The sequence below is a fragment of the Motacilla alba genome, chromosome 1 (assembly GCF_015832195.1).
Source record: "Motacilla alba alba isolate MOTALB_02 chromosome 1, Motacilla_alba_V1.0_pri, whole genome shotgun sequence".
NCBI classification, from domain to species: domain Eukaryota; kingdom Metazoa; phylum Chordata; class Aves; order Passeriformes; family Motacillidae; genus Motacilla; species Motacilla alba.
This window is the reverse complement of record NC_052016.1, coordinates 107,984,604-108,008,618: the sequence shown is the minus strand read 5'-3', so window position 1 is coordinate 108,008,618 and position 24,015 is coordinate 107,984,604. Positions and strand designations below refer to the sequence as shown.

Genomic DNA, 24,015 nt, shown 5'->3' with positions numbered 1-24,015 from the left:
TGACTACTAATTGCTTGCAAGCCACTTAAATAAATCTAATCAAATAAACCAAAGCTTTCTAAGAATCATAAAATAAAAACTACTCCCTTTGGCTCTACAGTCCTCATTACTTGGCTAGATGCATTAGTTGAGACAGAACTCCACTAGACTGATTCAAGCCAGGATAACAAATCCCATATTCCAGATGGCAAAACGTTTTCCACCAGGTTATCTTTCAGAGGTAAGTCTCTTATATTGGCAATTCCTGTCTTGTGACTAACATTTTTTGCAATTTGAACTGAATACTCTTTATTTTCAGAGACAATGAATGTCAGTTTGAAATGGTCAACAACCTGTAATAACTGAAAAAGTGTCAAACCCTAGTGTGCCTAATCTTAGGAGAAAATAATGAAGTACAGATTTTAAAAGGTCTTTACCAAATTTTTTCCACACGCACTAAAAATGGAGAACTTAGGGAAAATGTAAGAAAGGTTCAATTTTATTCTGCAGCTGACCTGACACAGCCCATCTGCACCCCTGAATGTAGGCAGCAAGAAGAAACAGCTTGAAATATGTATTTGCAAGGATTACATTAGTAATCATTAAAATGTTTTTGTACCCTGAGTGACCTGCTGAAAGAACTGAGTTTGAATGCTTGGTTTGGGGGGAGGGGGAGTTTCAGTTTTGACAATAAAAAGTATAATTTCTTCATATAAGCTTTGTATTTTCATATAAGCTGTGAGACATCCACCCACCTTTTTCTTTGGGATATTAGGAGGAATACTGGTTAGAAAGCAGGAGTAGTAGCCTCAGGTCAAAGGCAGGTATCCAGGCATGTAAAAAGATGTTCAGTTGACTTCACTGCAGAGTGATAATTAGTTACACTCAAATGATGTCCCTTGAGGTAATGCACTTGAGAGCAGATCTGGCATGCAGCTCAAAGTTTTCTGGGCCATAGCCTTGGATCCTCAGCCAAGTAAGCTCAGATGTATTGCAAGTTTCTTAACAGCAAAAGGTGGAAAAGCTTTTTTTGCCATTACAGTGTATAAAGCTAGACAACAGAAATACTGGAATTGGTCTGGGTGGAAATCCACAACAGCACTGGAAGAAAGAACAGAGCAAAGCAGCAAAGCTGCAGCACAGTGGAAGAGCCATTCCCCTCCCTGTTATCTCAGCATTAAGACAGACCATAGTCATAAAGATATGTGAAATGAAGAAGCAAATAGAACAGGCAAAAATCTTATTGAATATTTACAGAGGATAAAATAAACAAGGTTGTTCAGCAAAAATGAAGTCCCTTAATAACAGCTGATGCCTAGGGGGTTTAAAAACCTGTCCAAACCTATTTGTTGTCACCCATAGAGAGGAACCCAAGAGATGTAGTGAGGACCTGAAAGCTATTTGCTACTGCCTTCCATGGCATACAAGTGATCCTGGCAAAACTGGTCAGGCATGCATGTCTTAGTGCTTTTAAGTATGTGGGCATGAGAGTGTGAGTGGGTAAAATCAACTTACTTAGGGAATTGTAAATTAAAATTATGTTCTGCCTGCCTACGGTCTTGTACTGTCTTTTGTTGCACTAACAACCTATAGGACTGTGTATCTCCAGTTATGTAACACTTTGCTCTTGTCTTGAGCTGAATGGATCAGGAATTTTGATTCTGTTCTCACAACACTTCCTTGAGAAGTTTCAGGTTTGGGTAATTGTGGGAAAATGGAGTTCTCCAATATAGATACAGCAAGTTAAACATAATTAATAGTTTTGAAAGTGAAATTGGATAAGTTTGGGTGGAAATATATGGCACGATTGCTTATGCAGAGAAAGAGCTGGCTCTGGTAACTCTGTCAAACCCTTCCAAATCAATATCCTGAATTGGTGTGGTCAGTGCAGATGCTATTATCATACAGCTGTGTAGATCAAAATGGCCCAGAAAGTCTGTCACTGTTCATCCTTCAGCAAACAGGACATCACAAGAAACAGAATGTTTTAGCTATGAGAGATGTGTTTTTCCCGCATTCCTTTGCTTTTTCTTTCCATATCTGCTTTGTTTTGGGGAGAAAAGGACAATTTTGGTGGAAAGCAACATGCACACAAACCCAGATATTTCCATTCTTCAAAAAAGTCTAGAAATACAGCCAATAGCCCACTTGCACAGAGTTCCACAGCACTTGCTGGTGTAAAGCTTAGTTAGACATGGCTTCACCCAGCTGATGGCACAGATATATGGTGCTTCTAGCCCTCACTTTCCCATGAGAAAATTAATTTGCAGAATGCTGTAAGCCCTCTGCTTATTTCAGCATTACTCCATGCAATAAGCCAAATGTTAGTTGCTATGCAGTATATTCATTAATTTTCATGGAGTCTCTTATTTTGCTTTTCCCCTTGCTTGGCAGGAACACCTGTGCCAAAAAAAGGTTTGTTTTTTGTCCTCTTTTAACACAAGTTCTCTATGCTAGTAAGAATTTCTGAAGTGATCAAGCATGATCCTGTTAGCAGAAAGGGTCAAAGACCCATTGGCAGTCTGTGTCTTATGCTCAAAGATCACTTAGTAGGCATTATCAAGGTCCTGCTGCATTCTAAACACAAATAGATGAGAATCCTGAATAAAACTTTGACCTCCTGTATGGCACCAACTCCCAAACCAGCTCTGTTGCCCAGCATTTGCAAGATTTCAGTGGCAGCAGCTGATTTCTCGCTTTCCTCTGAGACAGTAGCTACTTTGGCACTTCCTCAGGCTTCCTGTTAAGCTGCTGTTATCCCAGAAAAATGAGGGGCAAGCTGATGTCTGAAAAAAACCCAAGCATCATGGCATATTATTACATGCTGTCTAAACCCCACTCAGAACAGGTCTTTACAAAGACTTGATTTTGCATTGTTACGTGAACAACACATAAATGCCATTATCAGTTACTTAGAAAAATGCTACTTAAATACAATGTATTTCAAGGATTCTATTATATTAAATTGCTTTATTGTCTTCATGGCACTTCTGAGTCTCAAGAATGAATTACAAGTGTTACCTGACTCTCGTAACACAGAGTATTCTTTTTTTGCTCCTTAGGAGGTGGGTTCTGTGCTTTCAATTTGGGCATTACTTTTTTCCCCCTTGCTGCTAAATGCCCACGTTGCTACTTATTTGTCTTGTATTACAAAAGCTTTGTTAAATAAATGTGCCTGAGATTCGTGCTGAAAGGCAGGAAAATTTATTACCCTTAATTCTTGTAGCAGTTCAGTTCCAATGAAACTGGGATTCTTCTGTGTCCACACTCTCTGACCACCATCTCCTACATACTTAAGCCTTACACAAATGCCTCACTACAGGAGAGGCTGTGGGTAGCTGTACTAGTCCAAGGAAAAGTCTGAGGGAAGAACCAGGTTTCACTTCCCTGGGGCCCTCCTTTTCCCTGTGGTTGATTGTGAGAATGTGCTACATTACCCCTTAACAACCTGTGGTAAATTCTTCCCTTCCCTTTCTCTAAGTGTATGGAGACCAGGGAGTGTTTCCACATTTCAGCCCACTTCAATTTCTTGTGTTCCACATATTACCAGAATATTTCTCTTCTGAACTCTTCTGTGGGATCTGAAAGCATGCTAGGCCTTAATAAAACACATACAAGATCAACAGCATACTGCCCCTAGATATTTCCACTGCTGAGCCAAGTAAGTGGAGAGAAGAGACTGATGAATGACTCCATGGCCACACATGGGAAAGCGGGAAAAGTGTTTCCAAATGTTCTGTTAAAACCTGTAACATATTTTTAAAACTCTCACATTTCAAGTCAAAATCCCCTGAGACATAATTTCTGACCTTCACTATCTTTAACTGTGTGTTTCCATATGTGCCACTGCCAAAATGCTGAATAGGCATTTGAGGTTTACCTTTAGTACATCATTTTAGCTTGCAAGATGCTTACTGTGAATCCAGAAACTTTGTTCTGAAATTGGTGCAATTTCACTGCAAATACTGAACAGAGCACATAATGCTACCTAAGCAAATGCCACTGAGGCGTTACAGATCATCAGATACCAAAATGTTTAAGAAATATATGCAAAGAGCACTTGAAAGTCTACCAAAAAGCTATATTCCTTTCAACAAAAAATATCAAAGAAACAAGGTACTTTATGTCTAACACTAGCAAATATTGAGGACCTTGACTCCATGCTAAATATATTTTATGGGGGTGTTAATAATTTTAAATTTTCTTTTGTCTGGTTCTGTACATCTGACCCCTTCATTGGCAGATAGAACATCTTTCTGATTTAGTTTCTCTCAAGAAGGATTCAGTGACCAGTGCTCTGTGACCAGTCTGCAATGTAAACCAAAGTGCACTAAGTGGGGACAATCACAAGATCTGTTTCAAAGTTCACTCCTGGTCCAAACGAAAATGTTAATTTAACCCCACAAGACTTGCAGTCAGGGTTCTGAAACAACTCCTTTGAGAGGTAAGCAATTTAAAAACAAAAAAACCCCAACCTGGTTTTATCTGAAAAGTTATCTATCCCTTTTTCTTACTTGCTTGTTTAATCCAGACACAGCTCTTCCCTAAGTATTCACAAAGCCACACTGGGTCTCTTTCAAATTTAAATTTCAATTCTCTTTCTATATTTTCTTTGCTGCCAGGGAGGTTGCAACTATGAGAACTGCTTATTTTGCTCACCAATAATTGCCACTTTGCACTGCCCTGTCTTCCTGTATCCAACTGTCTTGTTCTCCAAGAGAATCCACGAGAAGGACTGATCTTCAGGTCAATGACTGGCATCTCCCCTCAGTGTCTGCAGAGCTCTGACAGAATGAGATGCTGCCCTGTGCCTGTGGCATGGAGATGTTACAGTAACACAGCACTAATAACAGAGCCATTCTGACATCCAACCTACTGCATCTGCCTCACTCCTCCATCAAGAAATGAGGTTATTCACAACCTCCTTAACCTCCCATGTGCAATGGTTTTTAAAGTAAGACAGAGCCAAAAATTACTTTTCACATAGAAATATGTTATCATGTAATCTATACTTGTCTCCGTAAGCTTCAACAAGAAAACAGGTCCTTCCTAAGAAACAGGGCAGAGATGTTATCTTAACAGTTATCACTGCTCTACTCTTCCCCCACTGCACCTCACAGCAGAGAATCATGGAAAAACAAAATAAGAAAGCTAAACATTAGCATTCTGGTCATGGGGCTAGAAACCTGAGCTAGTACTAGCAGTCAGCAGTTCTGGTTTCCTAAACTACTTTGGCCAAGTTGCTTAGGCCCTGTTTACATTAGATTTCCAGCTGTATGGAGTAATAGTTCAAATATGAAAGAGTAGATTTTTCTAAAGCCCCTAGTGCTAGGGATTTCCTCAGTTGATGGATGCTTAGTCTCAGATACCTTTTAAAGAGGCTCTCTGCAGTATCTCAAATCACAAGATGCTTATAAAATTCAGGTTTTATTTAATTTGATCCAGTTGTGCTGCCTCTCAGCGAAGCAGCAATTTTGTTAAACCCTTTTCCTTTAAAAAACCTCTTTGAAGAATATTTTAAATGTTTGTCAAATAAGGTCTCAATGGTGTCCCATGACAATGTGAGTTCCTGTACTCGTATTTAGCTCAGTTGTCTCCCACCGAAGTCCTAATTATATATCCTGCTTATACCAGTAAGTAAGTAGGAATTTTAAAGCTTTCCTCCCATGTCAACAAATGAAAGTGTGTGAATGGAGTTTTCTCCATTTTTCTCAGGTTCTATGTCTGCAGAAGACAGACAAGTGGCACAGAGACAATTCTCCTAGCCGGGAGGTTCACAGAACTGAACACTCCAGACTTGGCCCTGAATCAGCAGTAGAGTGCTACAATTATTGACTTGCATGGCCCATGGTGCAGTCTCACAACTGGTGCAAACTAATCTGAAACCAGAACCTGAATGAACCATCCCTGCTCTTGCCCATGGCCTCCTTGGTGCTAAGCTTAAAACCAGGAAGACATGCAATGTGTATGCTCAGCCTGATCATCTGGCTGAAAATAAACTCTGCAAAAAACCCAAAAGTCAGCCACCCTGGGGACCTGATTCAGCTCCCCACTGACCTCGTGACTGTTAGCACTGGGCAGAGCAGAAGAGTGGGGAGCAAGAGGGGAGACCAGCTAATATTATTATGGTTTTACACTGGCTTAAACTGTTCATAAAAATATCCTCTGAAAGGTTTAGCAACATGGCTTTAGCAGCACTGAACTGGTCACAGGGAATATAAGAATGTGTTAATTACTGGCACGATAGGGCCATGCCACTATCCCTGTTCCTCTCATTTCTGAACATGTGGCTATACCACTTCACCCAAGTCACCACCGAGCAACTAGCAGAAACAACAGCAAAGTTTGTTTGCTCGGGTACCCACCAATTTTAGAACTGACTGCAGAAATGTAAACAGGCACCAACCTGGTCTCAGCAGATGTGTCTGCCTGTTCCTTCTTCCCTTACATGATGCCCAGGCTGTGAATCCACAGTTCCTCTGCTGAGCCTCCGCCTCCCAAAGCAAAAAGCTGCGCAGATGTCTGATGTGACGCCTGTCCATTAATGCACACTCTGTGCAGGACTGTGGTTCTTGGTATTTCAAACCCTTGGAAAGAAGACAATATAAAAATCAAGATCTCTAAAGACTTGAAAGGCTTCCAAAGATCTCTAAAGGCTTCCAAAGACTGCATGTGAGGATGTTCTGCCATAACGACTGAGTAAATTAAACAGCATAAACAAAAACCTTCATTACCACAAAAACAGGATCAGTGAGCTGAAACAGCTTGGCATGGTTCCTGTCTCAGTGGATTCACCTCTGAGATACCCCAAACCTTGAAGATAATGCTGTTATTAATTGCTTCAAATCTCAAAAGAGTAAGAGATAAGAATACAGAGAGAAACCATATGGTGACCTCAGAGAAGTCTCTGAAAAAGAAGGCCAGGCAGCTCAGGTGGGGAGAGACATTCCCGAAGATTAGAAGGCAAGAGCGGAGATCACTTTCCTTCACTGAATACTCACAGAGGCTTTTAAGCCCTAGAGTGGAAGTTGAAGAGGAAATGGATTATAATAAACAACTCCCTTTCACCTTCTTTGGCATGAAAGGCTGAGACTTTTCTGTGCTTCGGCACATCATTGAGAGCAGCAGTTTGCCTCGACTCCTTTCCATATAACTGAAAACAGCAGTGTCTGGATTACAGTCTCCTCTGATTCCTGTGACCCAGACACAAACTTGGAAGTACACAATTCACGCTCCCCAAGTTCCTCCAAGATCACAAAGAGGGAGGCCAAGGCAACAAGCAACAAGGAACTCCATTAGGCCAAGTGCTGGAAGCTTCAGAAGTCAGAATTCTCCTTCCATTTTATTGAAAATCTCCCTGTTGGCATTAATTTAAGCATTTGTACTTCTAGGAAAATAGGTTGTTTGTTGCAAAAATTTGCATATCTGCTACAACTATCAAAAAGCCAAAGTATTTTCTGCTGAGCAAAATATGCTCTGCCTTTTCTTTTAATATCCCTACAGGTCTGCAACTCCACATATAGGCAATAACCTGGCCAGGCCAGAGGCTGCAGAGCTACAGCAGACTATACAATGAAAACACATATTGGAAATATAAAGCATGCAAAACAGCACATATTTCAGCACTGTTTCATAAGATGACATGTTAAAAACTACTATTCCCCCGCTTCTCTGTAATTCAACCAGTTTCAGTACTCTGTGCAAAATTAATAAAAGTGCACCAAGCCCGTTATATAAATGTTGATATCTATTTCTCAAATAATCTACCTGCTATTCTACATGGACTTATTTTTAAAAAAGCATAGAAAATGCTAAATAAATGGCACAGAGCACAGAAATAGCACAGCAAGCCCAGTTGTTGAAGGAATATTGCCATGTCCATGCAAGCAACAAAAAAGTGTTTAGCAGGGTTGGATTAGTCTTAGCTCAGTGCAGTGCTACTTTGGGAGGTGAAGGAGGGACTTGTTAAATGAGAACAAGCTTGGTTTGTACCTTACCGAATAAACATATTCCACTTCAAAGGTAAAACACTCTATATTCCTGAATACTGAAAGAGTCCACAAGACTGCTACAGGATTTCCTCTCATTTGCAGCTTGAAATTCAGTACAATCTGCAGCAGTCAGCTGAAAGTGTGACAAACAGTGCTAGTTACCCAAACCCTGCAGCTCACGAGTTCCCACTGCAGCATCCCGGTGGTGGGAGCAATGCCACCTAGAAAGTGCAAGAGGAGTATTTGTCTACAACGCTGGATATAATCCCAGTGATTCATGCGTTCCCCTAAGTACTGACATTGCCATAAATGCTCTTTATTCAATGCAAAGCAAGAGCTGCCAATTGCACGTGGCTGTGCAGCACACAGATGTTGCACATCAGGATAAAACAGAGTCGTGGCTATTTAGAGGTGCTGTCATTAGACAAATCCCAACCTGCACGTCACAGAGAACATGTCCAAGACACAGCTACAGCTCGAGATCTTTTGTGACAGCAGGATATTGGTTAGGTGTGATTGATACTGGGGAGATGATAATTGCTGGGTAAATAAAAAGAAATATTGCATGAGCAGTGGGGAAAATAAACATGGTCACATTTCAAGAAATTCTGAGTGAATTACAATGAAGTGTGCTTCTCTTATAAACATGTTTTAAGAAAATTATGCATTATTCCAAACAGGCTACTGGGACTATACAATGACAGCAAATATGTTAGAGTACAATAACTGCTTAGGCTGCTATTTTACTTTTCTGATGGGCAATTTTGAGTTTTTGTGCAAACTTGTTTTACCTTACACAATTTTCTGACTGAGATGGTCATCCACAGTAATACCTATGCCTACTTGCTGAGTTATGCTAAGAACATCCATCAGTTCTGCATAATGTATAAGAGAAAGAAGCAACAGCAAGCCCGCTAATTCTTTGCAGAATAATATATCAGCATACATGTCTTCAAGCTAAAATTAACAAGTGAACATAATTCTTCATAAATATATCTGTAATTTGAAGCACGATACAGCACATACAATTGAGGATGCTGGAGATTGTGGCTTTTTACTGAAATGAAGATGCAGTATTTGATGCTTAGGTTTGAAAGAAGTATAGCTTCATAAAAATAAAGCTTATGATTCGTGTCACTCTTTCACTTCAGAACTAATTTATGATGCATTTTTCACATACTGCAAATGATGAACAACAGCCTTGCATAACTGCTTTCCTTACAAAGTGTGGGAATCAAGGGATAGGTTTTAGATGTGTGGCCACAGATATGACCATGCCAATGAGTTGCAAATGACCAACATAAGAGTCAATGATGTGCTGTCTTTGATAGAGGTAGTGTTATAAACTGTCTCTAAATTGTGCTCTGAGAAGAGCACTTGATAACAGGATTTTTGGTGCACAGATTTGAATGAAGAGAAAATGTGGTTGTGTGCAAGTGTAATTGTTAACAAGGAGAAGAGAACTGTGCTGGCCACTTACCAAACATTTTGACATCTAGATGTAACAGGTTTTGTTCACCAAAGCTAGTACTAGTTCTGGAACCTATTACAATCCAACTTGATTTCCAGATCCTAAATAGAGCAAAAAAATGTGGAGGGTTGGGGACCAATTCTTCACTTATAGTTCAGCCAAGCCCTACATGACATCATTGAAGAACAATTTTGTCCATCATTTTTCAAAACCAATTCACATATTCCCTATCCTATTCCAGGTAAGCTGTGGCCACAAATACTGCTGTTTACAGCAAAATCACAAAGAGCTTCAGAGCCAAATGCTTATATGTGCTTCATCTTTCAAGGGGCCACACAATCACCCTTCTGGGAGAGCTAACAGAGGTCACTTAAAGCCAGGAAGCCTGACAGAGATTTCCTTTATCCATTATCTGAAGTTTAAGTGATCAACGCTCTGTAACAACACACAGGCTCTGAAAGGTTTAGTCTTTTCACTCTGAAAACATTTTAGGAAGGCCTCAGCACTTTGCAGGAGTAGACATATTCCTGGCAGCAAACACCAAAGCATCGAGTAAGCAGTGCCAAAGGGAAGCTGGTGCCACATCTGGCAGGACAAGGCCCTGTGTGTCTCTGTTAACTCGTGCACTCCTATGGAGCTGACTGCTGTACAGCTTCTGTGCAATTCAGCAGGATTCTCATTTTAAATAAGCAAGCTATGCGCAGGTATAATTCCAATCTGTGCGGGTTAAGGCAAAGATTAATGTGCGGGTTAAGGCAAAGATTAATGTGCGGGTTAAGGCAAAGATGTTTCTTTAACTTCACCAAAAGATTTCTGTTTTTTAACACTCTGGTCAGAAAAGCAATGGTTTATTAGGGAAAGCTTCCAGTTGGAGGAGCTGGCTGCCTTCCTCAATCTTATTCCCCGAGTCCTATGCTGCAACCTTTGGCTGCTGTTAAGAGCCTCGTAGTTGCCTGCCATTACTAGATATAAACATTTTCCAGAACTGGATTCCATGTTTGAAAAGCTGGAGGCCAGACCCTAGAAGGCTCAGTCCATGAAGAGTGTCCTCACAGAGGGGAAATTAAAATGAAATGCCAGCTATTATTTGGCTGTTTCCCTCTCTGTCCTGCCACCATCTATAGCTGAGCACAGTGAGCTCCACTTCGAGTTGATTTCCTTCCCTTTTGGGACTCCAGGCATATGAGCCTTAGTGATACAGGATTCATCTCTATGAGTTTAACACTGATGCAAGGATTCATCTTAAGGCTGTAATTTATAACACGGCAAGAAAACATGTGCTATTTGGAGACAAAAAGCTCCTTTGAATCTTTAAGGGCATTTGGGAGAATCTAACCTGATTCTTAACTGCCTCTATTTCCATTATTGTTCTGGAAAGTGTTATTAGCTGCCAGAAAGATCTACCCTGGTTAAGGCAAGTGTTCATTTAAGCTGAATTGAAAGCAGTTCAATTAAATCATAGAATCATAGAATGGTTTGAGTTGGAAGGGACCTTAAAGATCATGTAGTTACAATGCCCCTGGCAAGGGCAGGGACACACTAGACCAGGTTGCTCAGAGCTCCATCCAACTGGCCTTAAACAATCTTTTGTGCACTGATAGCTGAAAGAAGAGATCAGCAAGGCTGGGCAGGCATGGTGGTAAGGCTGCAGGTTTGATTTGGATGGTGGTAGGGCCGTATGTTTGATTTGTACATGGCTGCTTAAACAAAGCCATGCCACTTGCCAGGGTATGAGACACACCACTGACCCCATTAGAGAGCAACAGAATTTAAAACTCTGGTAACACTGATCCTGTGTGTTCACTAATGCAGTTCAGCGCCTCCCATGCCAATACTGCAACTAAAAATTGTTAAAACGTACATTTCTTCTAGAAAATTAAGTAATATTCAGCACCATTGCTGAAAAAACAGTAACTATTCAGCTGTGGCCATTGTAACCATTTTTACTTACAGATTTACTTACCTGGTCTAGTGGAGGGCACCCCTGCCCAACAGGGTAGTTGGAATGAGCTGATCTTTACGGTCCCTTCCAACCCAAACTAGTCTACGATTCAATAATTCTGTAATTTCTAGTTGCGAAGGGGGATCAATATCCACGTTTTCAGTGTGATTTAGGCTTATTAGGTAAGACTGACTTAATAAAGGTGTCCTCGGTGGCGCTGCTTTACCTACAGCCCCATCTCGCGGCCGCAGCGCAGCACAGCCGCCTCCGCCTTCCCCCGGCCCCACCTCCGCCTTCCCCCGGGCCCGGCCCCTCCTCCGCCTTCCCCCGGCCTCGCCTCCGCCTTCCCCCGGCCCCTCCTCCGCCTTCCCCCGGCCCCTCCTTCGCCTTCCCCCGGCCTCTCCCCCGCCTTCCCCGGGCCCTTCCTCCGCCTTCCCTCGGCCCCTTCCCTTCCCTCCCCGCCCCAGCCCGGCAGCCCTTTCGGCGCCGGGGGTCTCGCCGCGGCACCCTCGCCCCCTGCGCGCCCCCGCCCGTTCTCCCTCCCGCTCGCCTTTCCAGGGGCTCCTGTGCGCGCTCCCTCCCTCCTTCCCCGCCTCCTCCGTCTCTCCCTGCCCGCTCCGCTCCCTCCCGGCGCCCGCCATGGCGAGCACGGACGGTAGGGAGGCCCCTCCCGCGCCCTCTGCCCGGCCGGGCGGGGCGGTGTGAGGGTGCGTGTGCCCGGGGATGGCGGAGCGGAGCTGGGGCGCTCCGGGATTCCTCCCCGAGGAGCTTCCGCGGGAGCGGGCATGGCCGGCTGCAGTTCTCGTCCCGCCGGCCGCCCCCGAGGGTCCTCGGGACCCCCAGCTCCTGTCCCGTCCCCGCCCCGGTAGAGCCCCGGCCGGGGCTGCGGCCCCGTTCACCCCCTTCACCTTCGGCTCATCCTTCCCTTACTGCAGTGCTGGAGGACGCGGTGGAGGAGCGTGCCATCAGCGAGCAGTACAAGATCTGGAAGAAAAACACTCCTTTCTTGTACGATCTGGTGATGATACACGGCCTGGAGCGGCCCAGCCTCACGGTGCAGTGGCTGCCAGATGTCAGCAGGTGAGAGATGGAAAGCTGCCGGGGAGGCGCTCGGCTCCTTTCCTGTTAGCCGTGTGTGCTGAGTAACTTGAGGATAAAAACCATGCAAGACGAGAGCAATTTGGGTTAGACTTCTCTTTGTTATCTTGCAGCTCTTTATTTTGATTACAGGAAAAAGGTCACAAGTTGATACTTCCCCGAAGTCTATATTAGCCTAGCAGAAGGTGTTGTGATGTGTGAGCAGAGAAATCTTTCTCAGTTTATTTCTACATAAGAGATCTTGTGCTCATCTATAGTTAATTCTGATTGAGAAATCTATCTACTAAATTAGCTCATTCATAAAGACTGTTTTTTCTCATGTACACTCTATATATTGTTCCATCCAAGCTGTAGTATCTATAGGATAGCATCAGCATGATATCTTTTAAGCCTTACTTAAGAGAATATTCTAAAACTGGTTCTTTGCATCCTGGTTTTGTCCCTGGTTCGTTGTTGAATTCACGTGTTTAAATTTCCCATTCTTCCACATCCCCCCGAAAAAACTGTGGGCTCAGTTTAATTTCTTAAAGAATCATGAAGGTGGGGATAGAATCTGTTCATGTGCCAGCTACTACAGAACTTAAATTGTTGCAGTTACAACTCAGGGCTCCACTGAGGCAGTGGACAAGGACTGCAGTAAGGTGGATTTAGGTAGATTTAAAAATACCTTAAAGCTTCATGCAGGTATCAGAGGATGGCTCTTTGTTCTATAAAGTTCCACTTTACGTATGGGATGTTTTACATGTTGGTGCAGGTGATCACTTCATCTGGTGTACCGGAATGTTGGGGGATGATCTTGAGAGATGTGAGCTAAATAGTCATGGCATGGAGAAAATGCAGCGGGGATTTGAGGGTGTGGAGCCCTTATGAGGAACACTTCTGCTTGCCTCGTATTTTGCAGATTGACTTAATATTCAGTTTAAAACCTGGTATTTCCAGTTATCCAGTGTCAAAATATGTAAGCCATTTAAGGCAAGGACTGCCTCTTTGTATGGCATCTGACACGATGGGACCTGTTCCTGATGCAAGTAAGTGCACGTGCATTGTGTTTCTTGTTTGGTTTTGTATTTTTTCCTCCCTCTGCATTTGGAAGTGGTGTAGCAATACCTGTGGTAGTTTATGATTACCCAAGTGATTCTGGATTGCTTGGATTCAGGAAACATAATTAGTTTGTTGTATTCAAGAATGCAGAGGTTGCTTGGTTTTTACTGCTCAGATTTGTCCTTTCAGAGATGAGTGGCACCATCCATCCAGCTGTTCACTTTTAACTGAATGTTGCATTCAACCACCAGAAGAGAAATTTGATTCTAGTTCAGATAACTGGTAAAAGCTCCTAAGAGAAGTAACTAAAATAGGTTGCCACTTGTCTCCTCAGGATTTATGTTTTATGGAAAGGAATATTGATTGTTTCCTAAATCAATACTGTGAGACTCTAGGGAAATTAGACCAAAGTAGATATTGGTGCCTCCTTTAACTGCTGTGCAAACTGTAACTGTCCCTTTCAAGCCACAGTGGCAATGTTTGCTGCCTTGTATTGCCACTCAAGCCTTGCTGGTTGTGTCTTTGGTTGGCTCGTGGCAGAGTCCAGTTTGCTTTCCTACACAAGGCTTTGCACCAAAGGGGAGGATCTCTTAGGGAGTGTCTCTTTTCTAGCTCCCTGAAGAGGTTTGCACCTTCAGGGTTATTGATGCAAGCTACGGAACTTCTGGAACTGAGCACATAACTTTATTCCAACATTTATTATTCTGAACAGGCCAGAAGGAAAGGATTATGCTCTGCACTGGCTGATTTTGGGAACACACACATCCAATGAACAGAACCACCTGGTTGTTGCCAGAGTCCAGATTCCCAACAATTATCAGTTTGATTCTTTGAACTCTGACAGCGAGAAAGGAGGTGGGTATGCAGCATTCTTAGGTTCTGTTTGAGCAGTATCATTACTGCTTTCAGTTGTCCTGATAATGATCTTCTAACTTTCTATTTAATACAAATGTGGACAAATACTTAACCAGTCCACACTAATTCTAGACAACTAAAAAGAAGAAACTTTTTGTTTCTTTGAGAAGAGCTTAGGTAACATTGATATGCAATCTCTACTAGAATGTCTACCAGCTCTCAGTTGTGGTGAAAACTGGTATACAACTACCTCAAATAAGAACTGAAGCTCTGAAAGAGAATTCTAAATATCAGAAATGTTAATGTTATTGTGGTACATGGTGTGAGTTCTTTCCTAGTATTTTACTTGTGTTTAATAAGATGCTACCACTGTTTCTTAGAGTAGGGAAGATGCTGTGAAATGCTGTTTCAATAGTCTAAAATAATGGAAGGGCTAAACTAACATTTTTCTGACAACTGTAGAATTTGGTGTAGAGTTTGGCTTTGGATCTGTGACTGGCAAAATTGAGATAGAGATTAAAATTAACCATGAGGGTGAAGTGAACCGTGCCCGTTACATGCCGCAGAATCCCTGCATCATCGCAACCAAAACGCCCTCTGCTGATGTGCTGCTGTTTGACTGCACTAAATATCCTTCAAAACCAGGTGGGTCAGACTGCCTGGAGCTAAGCAAAGTGCCTCTTGTCGTAGAGAGGTAAACTTGTATTTAACTGTGATTGGGAGAGAGTTGCTGGGCTCTGGGACCCAAAGGAGAAGGCCCATATCTTTAGTGACTTTAACTTCCTGGTTATGCTCACTTTCATAAAAGAATCTTGGTAGAAACAGCACTCTCTGAAGAGGTTCATGTATGAAATAGAATTATTACAACAGAAACAAAGATCTTGGGTGATAATGATGCGTCTGTGGATTGATGTGCAAGGACATGCTAAATGAAAGGAATTTTCTGTCTTTCAGACCCAAGTGGAGAGTGTAATCCTGATCTTAGATTAAGAGGACACCAGAAGGAAGGCTATGGCTTATCATGGAACTCAAATTTGAGTGGACATCTTCTCAGTGCATCAGATGATCATGTAAAAACCACATCTTTCCCCTGAAAAAAAGCCCAACTCCTGATTTATGCTGTAGTAGAAAATTGGAGAAAATCTCTCCTAGGGCAGCTGTGTATTGTTATGTGGGGAAGCTCTCACATGTTGTAATTACATTTCTAAAGGCTGTCAGTTGGTTTTAGGCTGTTATCAACAACAAATTCTTTTTAAGGTTCTTGATGTAAGAACAGAATGTTTTTGTAGTTGTCTGCTGGAATAAACCCTTTAAACTGGATTAGGTCAAGACCATAAATCAGTAGGACTCTCAAAGATCACTAACTAACAGCTTATAAATTTATTTGTGAACTTTAAAAGTGTAAATTGCTTTTGTGACCTTCTAAATAGTCCTTGAGCCTTGAACTTGCAGAAGGCTGATTGTTAACTTAGCTCTCATTTGTGGCATGAGTGTTCTTTTTCAAAAGCAAAGAACTGCTTCAGTAGTGTCGTCTCTTCATACGTAGAGTGTGATTGATTATTCATGTGAAAGATGATACAATCAGAGTCTGCATTTCAACAGAATGTGGCTTATTTACAGACGGTGTGTTTATGGGATGTAAATGCTGGACCCAAAGAGGGCAAGATTGTTGATGCAAAAGCCATCTTTACTGGGCACTCTGCAGTAGTGGAAGACGTGGCATGGCACCTGCGCCATGAGTCTCTCTTTGGATCCATGGCAGATGATCAGAAGCTTATGATGTAAGTTGGGAGATTTTGGGGTAGGGTCTGCTGTGTCCTGCTGATGCCTTTTTTCAACCTAGAAATGAAACAGAACACACTTTGGAGATAATATTAGTACGGGAGGTAATATAAAAGTGGATCTTTATTGGAGGCCTCCAGAGCAGTTATGGAAGAATGTCCACAAAAGCCCAGCCCTCACAGGGGTGCATGCAGTTTTATAAGTTTGTCAATTATGCTAATTTACTAAAAAAGCACCAGTTAGGAGGACAAGTGCTGATGCAATTAGCCCTCCAGGTCAAACCCCTTCTCTGGAGCACCCCCTTGGTACTGATTGTACTTTGTTTATGAAAATATGTCTCCACGAGCTGTTTTCAACCTTGGTAGCCAGGGAGAACTAAGATAGGATAGGGGCCCTTGGAATGTGTTTTGTCTTTCTGCCTAGGAAAAGGGCATGGAAAACTAGTAGGAAAACTAACCACTAATACAGTAGGCTACAAATGTATGTGTAAAGAATACAGAGAATATATAAAAGAAAAAAAAAGGTAAGACCAAAACAGCATCACTCCACTGGACCTAGACTACAGCACTTGGATAAAAAAAGCTCTGAATTTTGGAGTGATTTCATGTAGCTCTTTGTGGCAATCAGCTACAGCGATGGTGCAGATTGAAATCTACATGTCATTTAGTATGTTCACTACTAAATGACTACATCACTTGAAGATGTAACTAATGTGTATGTCATCTTCATGGTGCAAGCTGTTCATGCACAGTGGACACAAAATACTGACGGTTTTGGAATGAATGCTGTAGCTTCAGAGTTGAGTTTAGTAACAAAAGGTATAGTGAAAAAGAACTTCTTACAAAAACTTAAGTTAGTTTGCTTTCCCTCTTTCCTCCCTGCCCCGAACCCTTCCCTGCCACAGCTGGGACACGAGATATAGCGCCACGTCCAAGCCGAGTCACTCAGTAGATGCTCACACAGCCGAGGTCAACTGTCTGTCCTTCAGTCCTTACAGCGAGTTCATTCTGGCAACTGGCTCTGCTGACAAGGTTTTCACTTGTGTATACTTTACATTCCTGTGTAGTGCAGATGAAAGCCATTACAGTAAAACCAATTTCTTGTTGCTCGTGTCTCCCAGACGGTGGCTCTGTGGGATCTTCGAAACTTAAAGCTGCAACTCCATTCTTTTCAGTCTCATAAGGATGAGATTTTTCAGGTGGGTAAACTACTTAAAACCTGTAGAAAAAAACCAAGAATTGAGTACTGACTTGGGCAAGAACATGTGGATTTGTGTTCTTGCAACACAAATAAATCTATTGAATCAAAATTCACTATGTTGAGTTTGACAGTTACAAACAGTACCATGTAGTTTATTTCTGCCCTTCTCCACTTGACTTTGAAGTAAATAGTCAACAACTTCATGCTAAAAATATACTGGGTGTCACTATGTACAAGTAGAAGGTTTCTCCAAAATTGTGTGCTATAGAGAGGATTTGGATTCAAACCTAATTTTGTGAACTTTGCCTGTTTAATTAGGTGCAAGTAACAGGGATTTTTAGACAGATTTCATGAAATATTGTAAATCTGTAGTAGTGAAATTTTGTTGCCTGTTCAGGATGAGAAATCTTAAGACTAAAGCAGTTTGTTTGAGCTACTGAATATCCTCTGTGCTGGAAGAAACTGATTTACAGAGTATAGTTAAAAATTAGTGGCCAGGGTGCTGGTTATTCAGGACATGCTTTAGAAATCAGTAACTGCTCACTGAAGTTGTTTCCTTTCAATAGGTTTGCTGGTCTCCCCATGATGAAACTGTTCTTGCTTCAAGTGGTACCAATCGTCGCCTTAACGTGTGGGATCTGAGGTGAGGAACAATTCCTTTCTCATAGTGTGTGTGAACAGGAGGTTTAAAAAAAAGGCTGCAGGCCTGCATTATTTGGCAGGTTGGATTTGTGCTGTTCTCTAGCTTTCCTTGCCTACCTCAGGTCTGGTCTTTTGGGTATAAATAGAAACAGCACAGTACATCTAAAGTTACTTCTCCATCGGGGCTTCTTGCTAATAGCATTGTTTTGTGTTGTCCAGTTGTTGCCTAGATTCAAAAGACAAAACTTGCAACAGTGTTAAAGTGGTAGGATAAAAAGCAGTTCTTTAGTGAAAGCTTTCAGGTGCACAAATATGGCTAAATGTGTATGTGTGACAAAGGATTTCTGCAATTTTTAAAAGGTTGATTAATTAGTTTATCTAGTAGGTACACCCAACAGGAGATCAATTGGCCCAGTAAAACACCCTTGGATCTGCTCCTTTAGAGTTGGTCCAGGGGTTTCTTTGCCCTATTTCTTTTTATGTCTCTCAATTTCTGGTGGAAAACAACATGTCCTTGTTAGAAATTCTGTTCTTAATAAGACTAAACAGAATTTCAGGAATGTGTTAGAAAGGTTTAGCTAATTATTCTAAAATGTGAGTGACGGCAGGAAAAGTACTAGAAATCATACAACTGTATATTAAAAATCTACTAAGTTACAAATATGAAAAAGGCTAAAAATCTTTAGGCATCACATCAGTAATTGATTTTTGCCTCCATGTGCTTCACAAGTTAAGATTCCATTTCAGTAATGATAGTGCCAGACAGTTGATGCTTTATACCTGGTGCTTATAGATATTTCACAGTGAGAAACACAAATTGCAAATAGGGGACACAAAGGCCAGGAACTGTTCAGTTAAGCTGACAGAGAATGCAACTGTCATTTTAATAAAAAGTATAAACTACTTTCTTGCAGTAAAATTGGAGAAGAGCAGTCTGCAGAGGATGCAGAAGAGGGGCCTCCTGAGCTGCTGGTACCCTTTTGTTCAGGTTTCAGTGTGCTGACATGCTGTGTGGCAGTGAGATGCCTTGTCACTGTGCTGCTAAAACTGCAGCTGTTCATAAATCTTTTCACCTCCCTGGTTTCTAGTCCATTGCTTTAATTTGCTGTAGACTTTCTCTCTTCAGTTCTGAAGGTTTCCCCATTTCTTGTGTGAATCTGTAAGTGCTCTTAGAGATAATCAGAATGAAATATGGCTGGATTGCACAGCCCTCTGTGAAGAGAGACCATTTTGAGGATGTCAGTTGTTGCTGTAATAATAGGAACTGTTATCTCAAATGCTGTCTCAGCAACTGTATCTGTGTCCATGAGCAGCAAATGGAAGCACTTGAAACACACACACACACCTTCCTTATGTCTGTTGTGAATTTCTAGTAGCAGGTTTTTCTTTGGGTAGTCGTTAGCATGATGAATTTAACTTAAGCATGATGAATTTAACTTAACTGTGGGTTTAAACAGATTTATGTAGAGTTGAAATGGCTTATTGAAGCTTGTGGGGCTTTTTTAACAGTTTATTCATGGAGGACACACTGCCAAAATTTCAGACTTCAGTTGGAATCCTAATGAGCCTTGGGTAATCTGTTCTGTATCAGAGGACAACATAATGCAGATATGGCAGATGGTGAGTGTCACAACAGCTCTTGAGTTCCTCTAAAGCTTTTTGTATAAATGAAACTGAAAAGGCTTGTTCTTCTTGGGGCAGCTTGTGCCTTCAAGGACTGAAAGTTGTCTGTGCCATATACTTCTTGATCTAATCAAAAAGTGTAAGACTTTAAAAAGAGAACCAAGACTAAAACTACTTGAATAAAAGTAACTGCTAGTTAATCCTTGATTCCAGGTTCTAGATACTAACTGACATTAAGATTTAGTCTTAATAAAGCAGTTGCAAACTTATATCCAGTATTAGCCAAGACTTACTCTTGACCCCCCCCTCGTATGTTGGCTGTAAAACAGGATGCCTTTTAAATCCCCAGCTCGTTCATCACTTTGTATTACAGGAAATTGATCAGCTATCTTAGAAATGTGGAATGAAGTGATTTGGGAATAAACTGAGTTAAAAAACTCTTAACAGACTAAAATGTGTGTCACAGGTCAGGCTTCTTTTTTTAGTACCTGCTCTTGTTTTGTGTGTTTGGACTGTGGTTGAAATAATCCCAAATAAAATGTTCATAATAGGGCTAGTGGTTAAGTGGCTGCTTGAAATGGAGCAGTGCAAGAAGGCAGCTGCCAAAATGTAGCCACTGTGTACACACTTCTAAATCTGGCAGCCCTTTAAGAAAGGGCAGGGAGAAAATCCCTTCAGGGAGGGGATGATGGCTGTGCCCCCTTGTTGTTATTGTGGGTTTTTTCTATATGAAGTGTAGAAGATTGTTTAAAAACAATTGTGCCTATCACTGGTAACGTTTTGTGTCTTCAGGCCGAGAACATTTACAGTGATGAAGAACCAGATATAACAGCAGCTGAACTGGAAGCTCAAGGAATGTGACTTTTCTTCTTTAAGGAACTACTGGGAATGACATAGTAATATAATTTTTGACTATTGTATACATAAAGTAAAGCCCTGGAAAAAACGCACAAAACCAAATACCAAACCAAAAAACCCCACAATCACTGGGCAGAAGCATTGCATCAAAGCAAGAATATTCCTAATGGGATTAAACAAAAAGCTTGTTTAATCAAGTTGTCATGGGATATCCTTGGTTCAGTGGGCACTTTGAGCTATTTTATACTGTACAGCAATTAGTTTTAGAGAAAATAAGAATGACTTAATACCTATGTCTATATTTTTAAATAAATTTTGTGTGTTCCTGTAAATAAAATGGTCAAATCCTCACTCTTCATACATAGAAACTGTATTAAAAAACCCCTTTTGTATTAATATGTAAAAGAGCTTTTCACTTTTACACACCACTTTTGTATTGGCTTTGTATAAGTAAAATCTATTAAAAAAGTGTTTGGTGTGTTTAATGTCCACTGGTATAAGCTGAATGCCTTCTTGCATTCAGTAATAGAATAGAATTTAATTGCTGTCTGCTGATAAAGTTATGTATTTGTTAGTTTATAACTGAACCCACAGTTAAAAATCTGGGAGGACTGGAGTTGTTTTCATGCAAAAATGCACTGGAATGCATAACTTGACTTCTTCACAAAGGGCATGGGTACAGGACGAGGTTTAGGGAATCCATGGGGAGAGCCAGTAGATGTCACGTACAAATCTTGAGCAGACTCAAGTAACTTCTTTGTGTTTGGGTGATTAATGGTTGAATTTCGTCTGTTTGTGTTGGTGCATTTTATGTGTTAGAGTGTTGTGGGGTTTTTTTTGGGTGGTGGTAAAAGCACTGTCCTTAATAATTTTCTTAAGTGCCAAGGTGCCAGTGCCCTCTCACTGAATTGGTGTCACCTGTGTTTGGTTAGAGCCTTCTGTTGCATTTTTTACTTAAGTGAGGCAAGGGGGTAGTTGTCTAAAATACATCAGTGTCTGAACAAATAATAAGACAAACACACATTTTGCTTCTAAGGCTTGGATTGACTGAAAAACTCACGAATTTTGCCCATATAGAAGAAAAATTTCTTCATATTTATCATGGATCTACAGACAGGTGATGGATTACCTAGGGAGCTGTCAGACAAGTCTAAGTGGAATTTGTAGCTTTTAGCTACTTAGGACCTTAATTAAATTAATTGCTGGCTGTCCTGATCTTTCTGCTCAAGCTGAAAAAGATGACAGTGGTGACTGATACTGAGATGGTGTTGCCTTGCTCTCCTTTCCACTGGAACTGTGGCAAGTTAATAGACCCCTGGGCTCAAGCTGTGTCTCTGAAGCTGCCTGAGCTGGCTCTGGCTGGGATGGAGCGCTTGTCCTTCTGAGCAGTGATACTGTGCTGGGGACTGTGGTTTGGATTTATGGCTGGAATGCTGCTGATAAGGCAGCAGGGCTTTGGTGCTTGCGGGGCAGTGCTTGCACACTGGGGGGGAGGAGCATGAGGTGTGGGGGGGACACAGCTGGGACAGCTGACCCCATAGCCAAAGGGATATTCCTTACTTTAGGCCGTGCTCAGCAATCAAATGGGTGGAGGGAGGTGAAGAGGGCCTTTCGTGGTGGCCATTGCTTGCGTGGTGGCAGGGCACTGGCCTGTGTCATGGAGGGGGCAAGTGGTTTCATTCCCCCTCACCCACTTCTGAAACTCCTCCAGCTGCACCCAGGAGATTTTCTTCCTGTTCTCTCCCCCACCCTGCTGGGGAAGTACAAGTGACAGCGCCTGATAAGCATTAACCACTGCATTCAGAGGTGGCTTATGGTCAGGCCCTGCATTCTTTTGGCAATCATTCTGACACACGCAGCTCTTGAAAAGCAGGAAATGAAGATGTCAATGGCCCAGCTTCCTGGAAAAACAGAAATACTTCCCCAAGATCATGGTGGTGGCTCCTCCTGGTGCAGACAGAGCAGCACTCTGTGACATGACCCCTCCCTGCTGCTGGGTCCTCTTCAAGAGGGGTCCTCTTCAGTGCTCACTTCAAGGAGCCCTCCTGGCTGCTTGGCACCAACATGTAGAGCACAGCTCATCCCAGGAATTGGTGATTCCAGCTTTGTGTCTGAAATATGGTTGGGGTTGTTCACTTGTCCTTTTTACTGCCTCATTAACTGAACGGGAGAAGGAAAATGGAGTGTACTAACTATACTGGTCTTCTCCTTGCTTTTCTTATGCTACTTTTTATCAATTCCCTGCCTGTTGTTCCCAGGGCACCCCCCTGCATTGTAGTCACTGGGTCACCAAGCATGGACTTGTCTCTCCACACCTTTTTCAATAATGGTTCCTATTAAAGTGATGCCGACAGGTGCAAAAAAAGCTTGAATATTCCTCTGGAAGGCTGACATGCTGTTGGAGTTCAGCAGGCAGGTGACAAGTGGACAGGTTGTCCTAAACAGCATGAAAGGTCAAACCTGCCAAAGGACTCCTTGGCCACTGCTTTCCTGACTGTGCTTGGTCCTGCTGCTGTTCTGGGTGTACAAACACTAAAAGGCATGCGCAGGAAATGGAAATTAATGCATTCTCTAAACACAGGTTTGGTTTGCCAAGCCTCCTGCCATGGGCAGGGACACCTTCCCCTAAGCCAGGTTGCTCCAAGCCCCATCCAAGCTGTCCTTGAGCCCTCCCACAGATGGGGCTTCAAGGCAGCCACAGCTTCTCTGGGCAACCTGTTCCAGTACCTCACTGCCCTCACAGTAAAGAATTCTTCCTAATTTCTAATATAAATCTACCTTTTGGGGTTTAAACTCATTACCCATTATCACTGCCTTACCTTGATTTTCTCTACTGAAACAGCAGGAGCTCAGATCTGGAGCTGTAGGGATCACTGACTGGTGGTACCTTGGCTGTCCCACAAAGCCCTACTTCCCTCTAGAGCACAGAGGAGCAGCCACCTGGGGACTAGAGAAGCAGTCAGTGCCTGCTGTCTTACAGCTGAAAGGATGGGATAATTAACAAGGCAACAAAATGAGAATATCATTTCATTAACTATACCTGCATTTCCAAGTGCAGCAGTAAATCCAACCTCTGCATGGCTTTCTTTTCCCCAAGTCGGGGTTGTCTTTCTCCAAACTTCTATTCACACAGCTGCCTTCAGTAGCAGTAACCTCTCACCAATCTTTTTTAGGCAACTATAAGCCCAGTCCTGAAAGTCTACATCTCATTAGCTGAAAGTGTTTTGTTACAGAGAATGCAATGCTGGGGCCAATATGGTTTTTAATATGCAAGCAGTATTTTTAAAAATATTTTTTTAATGCCCGAGTAGCATGTTTGTGAAACATTGGAAGATCATATATTGAAGTCTCTTTAGCTGAATGCTCTAAGATTTTGATTTTAAAAGCTGTTGCCTCCCACAGGAACTAGGTAACTGCTTATGCACTGCTGTTTGGTAGTGATAAATAGAATGGAAGTTGAAGTTTAAAAAAAAAAAGAAAAGTAATAGAGCAGTTAATCTGAACAACGGCTCCAGCAAGATACTTATTTATTG

At 42.0% G+C, this 24,015-nt stretch overlaps 1 protein-coding gene and 1 long non-coding RNA gene across 2 annotated transcripts; one reads left to right on the top strand and one right to left on the bottom strand.

Annotated features, from left to right (window-relative positions):
• Positions 1-139: 139 nt before the first annotated feature.
• On the bottom strand, positions 140-12,379 carry LOC119707089. Its single transcript, XR_005258691.1, has 5 exons — positions 12,292-12,379; positions 9,451-9,542; positions 7,977-8,103; positions 6,386-6,566; positions 140-2,765 (listed from the first exon to the last, which is right to left on the bottom strand). It is a non-coding gene; the product is annotated as an uncharacterized LOC119707089 (long non-coding RNA).
• On the top strand, positions 11,834-20,951 carry RBBP7 (RB binding protein 7, chromatin remodeling factor). The gene is made up of 12 exons (XM_038151531.1): positions 11,834-12,038; positions 12,319-12,463; positions 14,235-14,377; positions 14,840-15,022; positions 15,332-15,447; positions 15,998-16,158; positions 17,064-17,190; positions 17,280-17,357; positions 17,926-18,002; positions 18,916-18,973; positions 19,511-19,621; positions 20,417-20,951. Exons 1-12 carry the CDS (start codon positions 12,023-12,025, stop codon positions 20,483-20,485), a joined length of 1,284 nt encoding a protein of 427 aa, XP_038007459.1. The 5' UTR covers positions 11,834-12,022; the 3' UTR covers positions 20,486-20,951.
• The last annotated feature ends 3,064 nt before the right edge of the window (positions 20,952-24,015 follow it).

What these genes read in the sequence shown, in the direction of transcription:
- RBBP7 (XM_038151531.1), top strand. An exon ending in TGGCTGCCAGATGTCAGCAG is followed by an intron (nt 12,464 to 14,234) that starts GTGAGAGATGGA and finishes TATTCTGAACAG; the next exon opens with GCCAGAAGGAAAGGATTATG. An exon ending in TAAATATCCTTCAAAACCAG is followed by an intron (nt 15,023 to 15,331) that starts GTGGGTCAGACT and finishes TCTGTCTTTCAG; the next exon opens with ACCCAAGTGGAGAGTGTAAT.